Here is a 13,892-nt window from a genome sequence, read left to right as displayed (position 1 = left end):
TAGAGAATAATGGAGCCTCCAGCACCGACCTCCACCCACAGAGCGGCACTCCACAGAGAATAATGGAGCCTCCAGCACCGACCTCCACCCACAGAGCGGCACTCCACATAGAGAATAATGGAGCCTCCAGCACCGACCTCCACCCACAGAGCCACACTCCACATAGAGAATAATGGAGCCTCCAGCACCGACCTCCACCCGCAGAGCCGCACTCCACATAGAGAATAATGGAACCTCCAGCACCGACCTCCACCCGCAGAGCCGCACTCCACATAGAGAATAATGGAGCCTCCAGCACCGACCTCCACCCGCAGAGCCGTGCTCCACATAGAGAATAATGGAGCCTCCAGCACCGACCTCCACCCGCAGAGCCGCACTCCACATAGAGAATAATGGAGCCTCCAGCACCGACCTCCACCCGCAGAGCAGCACTCCACATAGAGAATAATGGAGCCTCCAGCACCGACCTCCACCCGCAGAGCAGCACTCCACAGAGAATAATGGAGCCTCCAGCACCGACCTCAACCCGCAGAGCCACATTCCACATAGAGAATAATGGAGCCTCCAGCACCGACCTCCACCCGCAGAGCAGCTCTCAACATAGAGAATAATGGAGCCTCCAGCACCGACCTCCACCCACAGAGCGGCACTCCACATAGAGAATAATGGAGCCTCCAGCACCGACCTCCACCCACAGAGCGGCACTCCACAGAGAATAATGGAGCCTCCAGCACCGACCTCCACCCACAGAGCGGCACTCCACATAGAGAATAATGGAGCCTCCAGCACCGACCTCCACCCACAGAGCCACACTCCACATAGAGAATAATGGAGCCTCCAGCACCGACTTCCACCCGCAGAGCCGCACTCCACATAGTGAATAACGAAGCCTCCAGCACCGACCTCCACCCGCAGAGCCGCACTCCACAGAGAACGGAGCCTCCAGCACCTACCTCCACCCGCAGAGCCGCACTCCACATAGAGAATAATGAAGCCTCCAGCACCGACCTCCACCCACAGAGCCGCACTCCACATAGAGAATAATGGGGCCTCCAGCACCGACCTCTTAACCGTGTAAGTGTGCCCAACTTTTTACTATTGATGCTGCCTATGCAGCATCAATAGTAAAAACATATATTGTTAAAAATAATTAAAAAAACATTATATTCTCACCTTCCGTCATCCGCGCCAGCCTTTCCCGATCCTCGCGACGCTCCGGTCCCAAGAATGCATTGCGGCAATGACCGGACATGAAGTAGCGGTCTTGCGAGACCGCTACATCATCACGTGTTATTGCCGCAAGGCATTACTGGGAACGGAGCGTCGCGACGAGCATCGCTAAAGGCATGGCCTGGATCCGGGGGCCGCCGGAAAGTGAGTATATAACTATATTAATTCTTTTTTTTATTTTTAACAGAGATATGGTGCCCACATTGCTATATACTACGTGGGCTGTGTTATACACTGCATGGGCTGTGCAATATACTACGTTGGCTGTGTTATATACTACGTGGGCTGAGTTATACAATGCTCGGTCTGTGTTATATGGTACGTCCCTGTACTATTTACTATGTGGCTGTGTAATACATACATATTCTAGAATACCCGATGCGTTAGAATCGGGCCACTAATATATATATATATATATATATATATATATATATATATATATATATATATATATATATATATATATATATATATATATATATATATATATATATATATATATATATATATATACACACACCGTACAGACCAAAAGTTTGGACACACCTTCTCATTTAAAGATTTTTCTGTATATTCATGACTATGAAAATTGTACATTCACACTGAAGGCATCAAAACTATGAATTAACACATGTGGAATTATATACTTAACAAAAAAGTGTGAAACAACTAAAATTATGTCTAATATTCTAGGTTCTTCAAAGTAGCCACCTTTTGCTTTGATGACTGCTTTGCACACTCTTTGCATTCTCTTCATCAGCTTCAAGAGGTAAATGAGAAGATGTGTCCAAACTTTTGGTCTGTACTGTATATATACACTATTTGCATACAAAATGATTTCAAAAACTTTAAACATCCCAAGGAGCACTGTGCAAGTGATCACATTGAAATGGAAAGAGTATCATACCACTGCAAATCTACCAAGACCGGGCCGTCCCTCTAATCTTTCATCTCAAACAAGGAGAAGACTTATCAGAGATGCAGCCAAGAGGCCCATGATCACTCTGGATGAACTGCAGAGATCTACAGCTGAGGTGGGACAGTCTGTCCATAGGACAACAATCAGTCGTACACTGCACAAATGTGGCCTTTATGGAAGAGTGGCAAGAAGAAAGCCATTTCTCAAAGATATTCATAAAAAGTGTTGTTTAAAGTTTACAACAAGCCAAATGGGAGACACACCAAACATGTGGAAGAAGGTGCTCTGGTCAGATGAAACCAAAATCAAACTTTTTGGCAACAATGCCAAACGATATGTTTGGCATAAAGGCAACAGCTCATCACCCTGAACACACAATTCCCACTGTCAAACATGGTGGTGGCAGCATCATGGTTTGGGCCTGCTTTTCTTCAGCAGGGACAGGGAAGATGGTTATAATTGATGGGAAGATGGATGGAGCCAAATACAGAACCATTCTTGAAGAAAACCTGTTGGAGTCTGCAAAAGACCTGAGACTGAGATTTGTCTTCCAACAAGACAATGATCCCAAACAAAGCAATATCTACAATGGAATGGTTCACAAATAAACATATCCAGGTGTTAGAATGGCCAAGCCAAAGTCCAGACCTCTATCCAATCAAGAGTCTGTGGAAAGAGCTGAAAACAGCTGTTCACAAACGACCTCCATCAAACCTCACTGAGCTTGAGCTCAAGGAAGAATGGGCAAGAATTTCAGTCTCTCGATGTGCAAAACTGATAGAGACACCAAGCGACTTGCAGCTGTAATAACAGCAAAAGGTGGCGCAACAAAGTTTTAAGTTAAATTGGCCCAATAATATTGCACGCTTGCAAAGTGCTCCTTGGGATGTTTAAAGTTTTGAAAATCTTTTTGTATCCAAATCCGGCTTTAAGCTTCTCCACAACAGTATCACGGACCTGCCTGTTGTGTTCCTTGGTCTTCATGATGCTCTCTATTCTTCAAACAGAATCCTGAGACTATCACAGAGCAGGTGCATTTATACGGAGACTTGATTACACACAGGTGGATTATATTTATCATCATTAGGCATTTAGGACAACATTGGATCATTCAGAGATCCACAATGAACTTCTGGAGTGAGACAGCTGCACTGAAAGTAAAGGGGCCCGAATAATATTGCACGCCCCACTTTTCAGTTTTTGAATTTCCACAAAAATGTAAAATAACCAATAAATTTCGATCAACTTCACAATTGTGTTCCACTTGTTGTTGATTCTTCACCAAAAATTTGCATTTGACATCTTCATGTTTGAAGCATGATATGTGGGAAAAGGTTGAAAAGTTCCAGGGGGGCCAAATACTTTCACAAGGAACCTATAAATATATACCCTTCTCATTCCTCAGGTTTCATCCTGTTAAAATAATAACAATTATACAAAACTCCCATACAGATGCCCTTCCAGAGGTGTCGGCACGTGGTGAACATGAGGTTGTTATGCAATGTGAGCCCGGCACCCAATCAGCGATGGTATCACTGTCACCACCTTTGACCAAGTCGAATATTAAAATGAAATTAGAGAGCAGCCAAACCCTTGGATTCCTGTTGATGTTCAACACATCTGAAAGCGGAACAGTGAAGCTGGTCTTGATTGGGTGCAGGGCTCGTGTGATGTAACAACCTCACATAAGCCCTGGGAACGCGAGTTCTGACACCGCTGGGAACAACACTGGCAAGGATGGGGAGTAGGGTTGAGCGAAACGGATCGGTCAATTTCATAAGTCGTTGCCTTTTGGCAAAGTCGGGTTTCGTGATCGCTGGGATCGGCCATGCGGTCGGCGATCTTCGCGCCAAAGTCGCGTTTCGTATGACGCTGTTACCGCCATTTTTTCAGCCAATGAAGGAGTGTGGGCATCGTGATTGCATAGGTCTTGTCTTGCTTTCTGCGGCGTCACAGGGGTATGAACGCCATCTTACCGTTTTGGATGTAGCGATCTACACAGTCCGAGGAATGTATTGATGAGAGAGAGAGAGAGAGAGAGAGAAAAAAAAAAAATAATCCCCATTGACTTGCATTGGGTTTCATGTTTCGGTCGTCCCCCCGACTTTTCACAATAATCGGCTGATTTCACACGATCCGACTTTCGAGACAGTCGGGTTTCAACCCTAATGGTGAGAATGACTGATTTTATTTTAATGAGGTCAAACATAAGGAATGACAACTCCTTTGAGAAGGTGCATTTTTTTTCAGCTATAACATTGACATTCTGAACATGACAAAGGCTTCTACCTTGTGTGACTGCTCAGGTGCCTAAGAAGTGATGATTTCATCACAAAACATTTCCCACATTCTGAACAAGAATAAGTCTTCTACGCTGTGTGGGTTCTCTGGTGTCTACCAAGATGCGTTTTACGGTTAAAACATTTCCCACATTCTAAACATGAAAAAGGCTTCACCCCTGTGTGAGTTCTCCGATGTCTGATAAGACTTGACGAATCTGTAAAACATTTTCCACATTCTGAACAGAAAAAAGGCTTCTCCCCCGTGTGAGTTCTCTGGTATAGCCAAATTTGTTTTCCGGTTAAACCATTTCCCACATTCTAAACATGTAAAAGGCTTCTCCCCTGTGTGAATTCTCTGGTGCATAACAAAATGTGATTTCTGGTTAAAACATTTCCCACATTCTGAACATGAAAAAGGCTTCTCATTTGTGTGAGTTCTCTGGTGGTTAATCAAAATTGATTTCTGGTTAAAACACTTCCCACATTCTGAACAGGAAAAAGGCTTCTCCCGTGTGTGAGTTCTATGGTGCTTTACAAAGTTTGGTTTCTGTGTAAAACATTTCCCACATTCTGAACATGAAAATGGCTTCTCCCCTGTGTGAGTTCTTTGGTGCTTAACCAAGGTTGATTTCTGGTTAAAAGATTTCCCACATTCTGAACAGGAAAATCTATTCCTTGCTGTGTGAATCTTAAGAAAAGAATTTTCGAGGGGAAAACCATTTCCATATTCTGAAGGTGAAAATGGCTTCTTTGCTTTCAGAGCAGTTTGTTTTTTAAGGTTTACATTGTGACTTTGATTTTCCTTAGTAGTTGGTAATGAATCAGTAGACAGGACCTGTTTCAAAGGATCAGATGACAGATCTTTGCTGTGAAGAGATGATGGCATATCTGGAGTAATGGCAGTCACTTCAATTGTATCCTGTGGGATCTCAAGATCATCAGATTTAAAAATTGATGATGTCAGCTGTCCCTCTGATCTCCTCGTACAGTCATCTGTTAAGAATAAAACCTATTTTTCAATAAAATATTCTTGATTTTTCATTTTTTAACATTTCTACTTAAACTGTTTGTAAAAATGGTAAGTTATGTAAAATATTGAATCATTCACCGAGACAATGACAGTTCACAGTCTAATAGAAAACATCATAGGATGAACCAGTAGAGCGTGGTGTTCAATTGTTTGTTCATTCTTTCTCCCAAATATGGAATAAAAAGCCACCAAACAATGTTATGTACCGTATTTTCCGGCGTATAAGACGACTTTTTAACCCCTGAAAATCTTCTTAAAAGTCGGGGGTCGTCTTATACGCCGGGTATCGCCTTGTACACCGGTGTATATGGTGGATGGTGGGTGGATGGTGGGTGGGAAGTGGTCCTGATGACGACGAGGGGGCGTCTCACAGGAAAGTGCGTGGACTATCCCCCATTACCTGATCGTAGCGCTGCAGCGTGGGGTCGGCGGCGGCTGGGCTGTGGGGCGGCGGCTCCTCCTCTTCTGCAGTGTGGGGCCTCTGTGCTGTGGGGCGGCGGCGTATCTTCATGCAGTCGGGGCTCCTTCAGCATCTCGTTAAAGCCCGGAGGCCCCGCCGGCAGCTCAATCGGTACAATGCGATGGCCTCCGGGAAAATGGCCGCTGCTCAGATTCAGATCTCGTGTCCCGAGATCTCGGGACGAGATTGAGTCTGAGCATGCGCCGCCCCCAGCGGCCATTTTCCCGGAGGCCACCACATAACACCTATTGAGCTGCCTCCGGGAAAATGGCCGCTGCTCAGATTCAGATCTCGTCTCCCGAGATCTCGGGACGAGATCTGAATCTGAGCAGCGGCCATTTTCCCGGAGGCCACCGCATTACACCGATGGAGCTGCCGGCGGGGCCTCCAGGCTTTAATGAGATGCCGGAGGAGCCCCGAATGCATGAAGATACGCCGCCTCCCCACAGCACAGAGGCCCCACACTGCAGAAGAGGAGCCGCCGCCCCACAGCACCCACGCGGCACAAAGCGGAGAAGCCGCCGCTCCCAGCACAGAGACCCCACGCTGCAGCGCTACGATCAGGTAATGGGGGATATGCAGCGCTACGATCAGGTAATGGGGGATACTCACTTTCCTGTGAGACGCCCCCTCGTTGTCATCAGGACCACTCCCCCCCTTCCCAAAAGGCACATTAGTCACGGCCCTATAAGACGACATACGGTGTATAAGACGACCCCGGACTTTTAAGAAGATTTTATATTTTAACTGGAAAAGTTGGGGGGTCATCTTATACGCCGGAAAATACGGTAGGTAAAAATAATACCAATAAAAACTTCTACTCATCTAACAAAAAACAAGTCTCTACTCCGGTCTATCATCTGTCAATGGAAAAAAATAGAATTAGACTTACCAGTAATTTGGTTTCTAGGAACCTTCCATGACGGCATATAGAGGTTGCCTCTTTGCCCTGATGGGGGACAGGAAACACAAAGAGATTAAAAGACCCTCCCACCTCCCAGTGACTTATAACTGAAAACCATAGCAGCGGTTTACCTTCTGAATCCCAGATTTTTATCCAGGAAGATAGGGAGGAAATTAGCGCTGTCGAGGAAGGTTCCTAGAAACCGAATTACCGGTAAGTCTAATTCTATTTTCTCTAGTCACCTTCCACGACGCCATATGGAGGAATACCAACTAATTTGGCGCTAGGGTGGGACAACGGCCTGGAGTACTTTCCAGCCAAAGACTAGATCTTGACCAGACAGTTGGACAAACAGATCTGCAAGATTCTGCAAGAGCTGGTTTGTTCTAAGTAATGTAGAACAATACATCAGACTTCGAGGTGTGGAATTTTTCCTCCTTCAAGTTTACTGGATTTTGGCAAAAAGATGGTAGGACGATTTCCTGGGAATGCTGAAATTCAGAGACTACCTTTGGAAGAAAAGAAGGGTCAAGATGAAGGACTATGGAATCGTCTCTAATTGACAAATAGGGCTCCCTTATCGATAGGGTTTGTAGTTCCCCTACCCTACTAGCCGTGATTATAGCCACCAGGAAAACCGTTTTGTAAGTAAGATTTTGAGGAGAACAGGAAGACAAAGGTTCAAATGGTGGACCTGTAAGCCCTTGTAGCACCAAGTTAAGATCCCATGAGGGAACCACCAGCTGTCTCTTAGGGTTCATTCTGAGGGCCAATGTTGAGACCTGGACCTTTAGGGTGCTAGGCCTAAGGCTGATCTCTAAGCCCTTTTGTAGAAAATCTAGAATTTGTGACACATTTAGGCTAAGGGGATCTAGTAGGAAAGGGAGGCAGAAGGATTAAATTTTTTTCCAGACCTTATTGTAGATAGCGTTTGTTACTGGCTTTCTGGACTTTTGTAGAGTAGCTGTTATTGGGTCCGACAGCCCTTTGGCTCTCATTACCTGGGCCTCAGTAACCAAGCCGCTTGGTTCCACTTCTGAGGATCCAAGTGATAAATGGGCCCCTGTGAGAGGAGGTCGTTTTCTACTCGCCGTCCACCGGTAGATCAATTTTCAGGTTGAACCAACTTCTTCTTGACCATAACGGGGCTATCAAGATAGTTGCGGTCCGTTCTTCTTGGATTTTCCGTAGAACCTTCGCCAGAATTGGAACTGGTGGGAAAGCATAGGCCAAGTGTAAGTCCCAATTCTGGGTCAAAGCATCTACTCCCCAGGAATGGTCTTTGGGGTTTAGGGAGAAGAAGTCTTCGACCTGCGTGTTTTGGCGAGATGCAAAAAGATCTATTTCTGGTAGGCCCCACCTGTCTACCACTATTTTGAAGCTCCGACTTTTAGAGCTCCATTCCCCCGGCTGGATGTCTTGGCGACTCAGTCTGCCTGGGTGTTGGAAGAGCCTTTCAAATGAACTGCTGTCAGCGACAGTGGGTGTTTTTCACCCCTGCAGAATATTCAAGCGGAAATACTTTTTAGGTTGTTGAACATTGTACTGCCTTGATGCTTGATATGAGCAACTTCAGTCATGTTGTCCGAATATATTCAGATGTGTTGTCCAGCGATCTGGCGACCTGCTGCCAGAATGGCTTCCTCTACAGTTTTTAACTCTCTGAAATTGGACGACTTCACGCTTGTTGTCTGGTCCCAGAGTCCTTGGAAAGGGATATTGTTTATCATGGCTCCCCAGCCCCTTCTGCTGGCATCTGATGTAATTGTAGTTAGCGGGACCTGAGTCCAGCTCACACCTCTGTGGAGGTTTCTGGAATTTATCCACCATGCCAGAGGCTCTTACTCGAACCCGGCGTGTGTAGCTTTCTGTTTAGAGAACTGGGATGTTCCAGTTCCCTAAAATATGAGCTTGAAGGACTCTGGAGTGGGCCTGAGCCCAGGTTACCGATTGGATGCAGGCTTTCATGGAGCCAGCCCAAGAGCGACATGCCTTCTCGGAGTGTAGGGGACCTCATGTCTCTGAACCTCTTGACCTTGGTTATTAAGGTCAGATGGTGGTCTTCTGGAAGGAAAGACATCTGTTTTGTAGATTTCAGGAGCAGGGCTGTGGAGTCGGTAAGCCACAGTTGCGACTCCGACTCCTGGATTTTATCAGGTTCTGACTCCGGCTCTGACTCCTTCATAAATGGCCAATTCGTAACAATAAATTTACTGTTGTAAAATATTAACATCGTGCTTATTCAGTTTCTCACCATCATATAAGTAATCAGACCACTTAGAGCAAAAACTATATTTATTAGAATACAATTAGAATATAGCAAATAACTTTTATAAACTTTTCTAAACTCTTGTAAGTAAATATGTAATAAACACTGTTATGCAGTTAATAAGAAATCTATAAATTTGTCCTCAGAAAAAGTATTGCCTCTGTCAGATCCTCCTTCATGGATGCCCTCAAATCTGATCTAATTATTTTGAGAGCAGAGAACAACCTCTCTACACTAACTTGGGTTGGTGGCAAAGCAGTAACCACTCGGGCAACATCTCTGACAATGTCAGGATACAGAGGAATCGCTTGTTGCACTGTTATTTTTGATGAACGGTGACATTTCTCAATTTCTTTTAGTGCACATGAAAAATTCTGCTGAAATGTACTGGCTGTGTTCTTTGATGGGGATGACTCTTCTATGTGGGAACGCTTTGCACGGTCCTTGTGATCCAAATAATTTTCGAAATTAAATTCTTCATCAGTTGATGAGGGTGAAGATGTGGCAGGATGACCAAATTCTTCTTGTTCCTCCTGACTGTTCTGCAACCCTTTCATCCTTACTGCTATTTCAAACAGAGCTTCTTTTCCTTTAGTTAGCTGTTGATCATCTAGAAGAATCCGATGCATTGGGTCTACATAAACAGCTGCCAAAAGAATGTTATTTTGTAATAGTAGCTCCTCTCTCCATTTCAGTGATGTAGCAATGCCACTTGCAATTAACCCTCCTCTTTGGGACAGGCGAAACATCAGGTTCTTCCACTCCTTTAAGAAAATACCTGGAGTTAAGTCCTCTGCTTGTAATTTAGTCACTGTAAATGGGTGCTCTAGCAATTTTTCCAGCTCAGTCACCTGATTCCACTGACTTTCATTTAGCGTCAGTTGAGGGTTAGCCATGTCTACAAGAAAGGTTTTCAGTTCAACCAAGCGCTGAATCATTAAGTAAGTACTGCCCCATCGTGTGGCTTAATCAATAATTGCCCCTTTACAGCACGTCTCTTCAAAATTGAGTCAACTTTAGGGGTTATGGCAACAGTAGCCAATTTTCTCACCTTGCCAATCAGTGCAGCAGCATGTCCTTCTTGCAGACTGTCTCTTATAGCCAAATGTAGCGTATGCACAACACAGCGCATGTGATGAATGAAAGAACGTATTGACAGTTTCAACAAGATCATCTAAACTATCATGTTGCTGTTCATCTGAAGCAACTTCAGTTTTCCTCTATTTCAAACATTTCTGTGTCTGTGGACCCAGAATGTTCTTCTAGCTGCTGGTTACCATCATTACTTTCATTCATTAGCTTAATAGTACTTATCATATTTGAAGCATTGTCAGTTACGACAGAAAGAACTTGCTCTTTTTTAAGTTCATAGTCTTGCAGAACCTTTTCCACCAAGACATGGAGAAACTCACTGGTGTGATGAGCTTTGGTGTCTTTTACAGCCAATGTCTTGGTAACTATTTCATTTTTGTCACAAACAAATCGGACATTGATGGCAAAATAGTTCACTCTGACGTGTGCAGGCATCCATTTTAAGCAACAGAAAGCGTCCTTTGAGAGTTTTTTAAGTTTTTCCTTTTGTTTAAAAGCTTCTTCGATTACTAATTTTCTAATATTCTCTCTCTCCAGAGAAACACCAAGCTTGCGACCATTTCCCCATTCAGACACACAAAAGCTGGTCATGAAAATAATGAAATAGGCACACTATCCTTTACAAGCTCTATGATCTGTTTTTTAAATGTATCTACTGTCATTGTCACAGTAACTTTGTCACTGACAAAATATCTTGCAACTGATGGCTGCAAAGTTCTCTGCTCCTTTGTTTGGCTGGAAGAGCTGGGCACTGGTTCATTGGTTTGGATGCAGTCTTTCTCATCCACTGCTTTCAGTACTTCTGGATGAAAGCACTGTAAATGTCTCTTTAGATTAGAAGCTCTGGTAGGAGCATTTTCATCTTTGCCTGAATATGCACTGATCTTGGCTTCACAGCATTTGTTTTCGTCTGGATCATTTGTCATACACTGACAGACATAATGTTTTCTATCTTGAGTGATGGTAAAATGTTCAAATACAGCTGATTTAATGTGACGCTTCTTTGACATTCTCAGGTTTTTAATTCTGCATTCACAATCCAAATGACAATTGTTTTTCCTAAAAACAATTGTACAAAATTATTGCCAGGTCGTACAACTGATATAGTGGTCAGTAATACTGTTATTCCTCATGTACTCACAGTTAACTGATGCAAAGTTTGTTGAAAGGATAATACTTCTTACAGTCTTCCTCTTCTGAGTAGCAGCTGTGAGATGCTTGGAAGACGCACACCTAGTAAACATCTAGTCTAGAGGAGGAGCTTTACTACTAAGAATTTGCAACACATTTTCACTTTCAGTTTCATACATTGTAAGTAGGGGGGTTGGGGCAGCATGAGGTTATCCAAGTATAAGATTAGATAAGGGCAGTGGAGAACAGACACACAAGAAGTAAGGAATGTCTCTATCTCCAGCAGAACTGCTTATCACTGTTGTTCATAGTTTGATAGAACATATTTGAGTAACATTTATAAAATTCATATGAAAGTTCAATTATGAAATATTAATAAAAAATTTTTAAAGCTGGAGTCGGAGTCGGTACATTTCTATCGACTCCGACTCCAACCAAAACTAACTCCGACTCCACAGCCCTGTTCAGGAGTACTCCTAGGAATTTCCTAGTTTTGGAGGGCAGTAGCTGAGACTTTTTCAGGTTCAGGATCCACCCCAGAGATGTTAAAATATCGAGGGTCTTTGATACACAAGATTCCAGGGCTGTCTTGGTGGAGGCTACCATCAGCAAGTCGTCCAAGTAAGGCAATATACAGATGCCTCGACTCCAGATAGAGGATACTACTTCTGCCATTACCTTGGAGAAGATTCTTGGCGCTGAGGAGATGCCAAACAGAAGGACATTGAACTGATAGTGTTCCACCTGCCGACCTTCCTGTACCGCAAACCTGAGATATTTTCTGTGTCTCGGGTGGACTGGAATATGGAAGTAGGCATCTTTCAAGTCGATGGTTGACAAAGAAGTGAGGCCCAATCAACAGAATGGCTGACCTTACAGATTCCATCTTGAATCTGCAGTATCTTATATGTTGGTTCAGTCCCTTAAGATTTATAATGATACAGGCCTCGCCTGAGGGTTTGGCTACCAGAAACAGTTGAGAGTAGTGGCCCAGACCCCATTCCGACTCTGGAACCTGGGAGATCACGTTTGATCTTACAAGGTCTCTCAGACCTACAGTACTAGCAGTGCTGTTTGATCTGTGGGGTTGGAAGGGAAGTGACTTTCAGACCCCGTGCAGGGGAGGAGATGAACTCTATTAATAGGCCCTCCTTGATAAGATTGAGGACCCAGTGACAACTGGTGATGTTCTGCCACTGATGTACATATCTTGAGAGTCCCCCCCACACCAGGGTGAAGTCATCGTTTCTCTTCTTGGCTTGTTGGGACTGCTGTTGCTGGGGGATGAGAATATTCTTCCTCCCACCTTCTGCATAGCTCCATCTCCCGGACTTGCCCTTCCCCCTCTGGGAGGTTTGAGGCTGTGCGGCATGAAAAAAAAGTTTTTTTTAGGGTTTTTTTGTTCCGGGAGGGCTTTTCTTATCGGTGGCCTTTTCTAGGATCTCGTCTAGGGAAGGCCCAAAGACATTCTCCTTTAAAGGGTATGGCCATAACTTGGCTTTGAAGGTGATGTCACTAGGCCACATCTTGAGCCAGAGAGCTCTCCTAGCCGAGTTGGATTGCACAAGTGACCTGGCGGCAACTCTGATGGATTCCATGGAAGCATCCCCTAAAAACCTAGTAGCCCTTAGGAGGCTAGGCAGTGAGTCTAACAGTTCACCCCTGGAGGTACCCTGGGATATATGAGTTTCTAGTTCCTCTAACCAGCCGGAGAGGGCTCTAGCTACCCAGGTGGAAGCAGTATTAGCCTTTAAAGCAACCGTAGATGTCTCCCAGGACTTCTTCAAGAGACTCACTATTTTTCTGTCCATTGGATCCTTCAAGGGATCCTGCAATTGCAAAGAATCTTCAAATGGGAGTGCGGTTCTTTTCGTAACTCTTGACCCCTGTACGTCGACTTTGGGAATATCCCATCTAACAGAATCACCTTCTAGGGGGAATCTGTGTTTCATCTCTGAGGGGGTGCTGAGGCGTTTTTCCGGCAGTTCCCACTCCTGAGAAATCATGTCAAGTATATTAGCATGCACCTTGAACCCTACACGTTTTCCCATTTTTAGCCCACAAAACATCTGGTCCTGAATGGACTGAGGCTCGGATTCCTCTTCCAGTCCCATAGTGCTGCGTACTGCAGATACCAGCTCCTCAATCCACTCCGAGGAAAAGAGATATTTTCTGGCTTCAGAGGCCTTAAGTGACACGGGTTCAACCCGTCTACCAGAGGACGATGAGTAGGATAGGTCTGATTCAGAGTCCTCAACCTGTATTTTCCTTTTCTTCCCTGGAGAAGGGGGTGGTGGGGGTGGAGGGGTAAAAGCCACCAGGGAAGACTGCACCTCCTGCTTGACCAGACAGCGAATCTCTTCCAAAAGGGAGGGTTGCTCTGCTCTGACTACTTTGTCGATGCATGACTGGCAGAGCTTTTTATCCCATAGCGAGGGTAGCTTTATATTACAAATGGAGTACTTTTTCCTAATAGTGGCTTTGGGGGTAGACTTGTTTCCCTGGATCGAGAGGGAGAGAGGTGTCAGACAAGAAGGACCCCCTAAATTATCTACCTGAGGACCCCATCCCTTCA

At 44.7% G+C, this 13,892-nt stretch overlaps 1 protein-coding gene across 1 annotated transcript in view; it reads right to left on the bottom strand.

The window, feature by feature from the left end:
* LOC143767626 (uncharacterized) overlaps nucleotides 1-13,892 on the bottom strand; it is a 498,682-nt gene that overhangs the window by 101,612 nt on the left and 383,178 nt on the right. The window contains exon 19 of the mRNA XM_077256061.1: nucleotides 5,267-5,424. Within this exon, the coding sequence (XP_077112176.1) occupies nucleotides 5,267-5,424 (158 nt within the window). The remainder of the gene's footprint in view (nucleotides 1-5,266; nucleotides 5,425-13,892) is intronic.

This window comes from Ranitomeya variabilis, chromosome 4 (genome assembly GCF_051348905.1).
Source record: "Ranitomeya variabilis isolate aRanVar5 chromosome 4, aRanVar5.hap1, whole genome shotgun sequence".
Classification (NCBI taxonomy): Eukaryota; Metazoa; Chordata; class Amphibia; order Anura; family Dendrobatidae; genus Ranitomeya; species Ranitomeya variabilis.
Note: the sequence above shows the minus strand (reverse complement) of the source record. Positions and strands in the feature narration are given on the sequence as shown.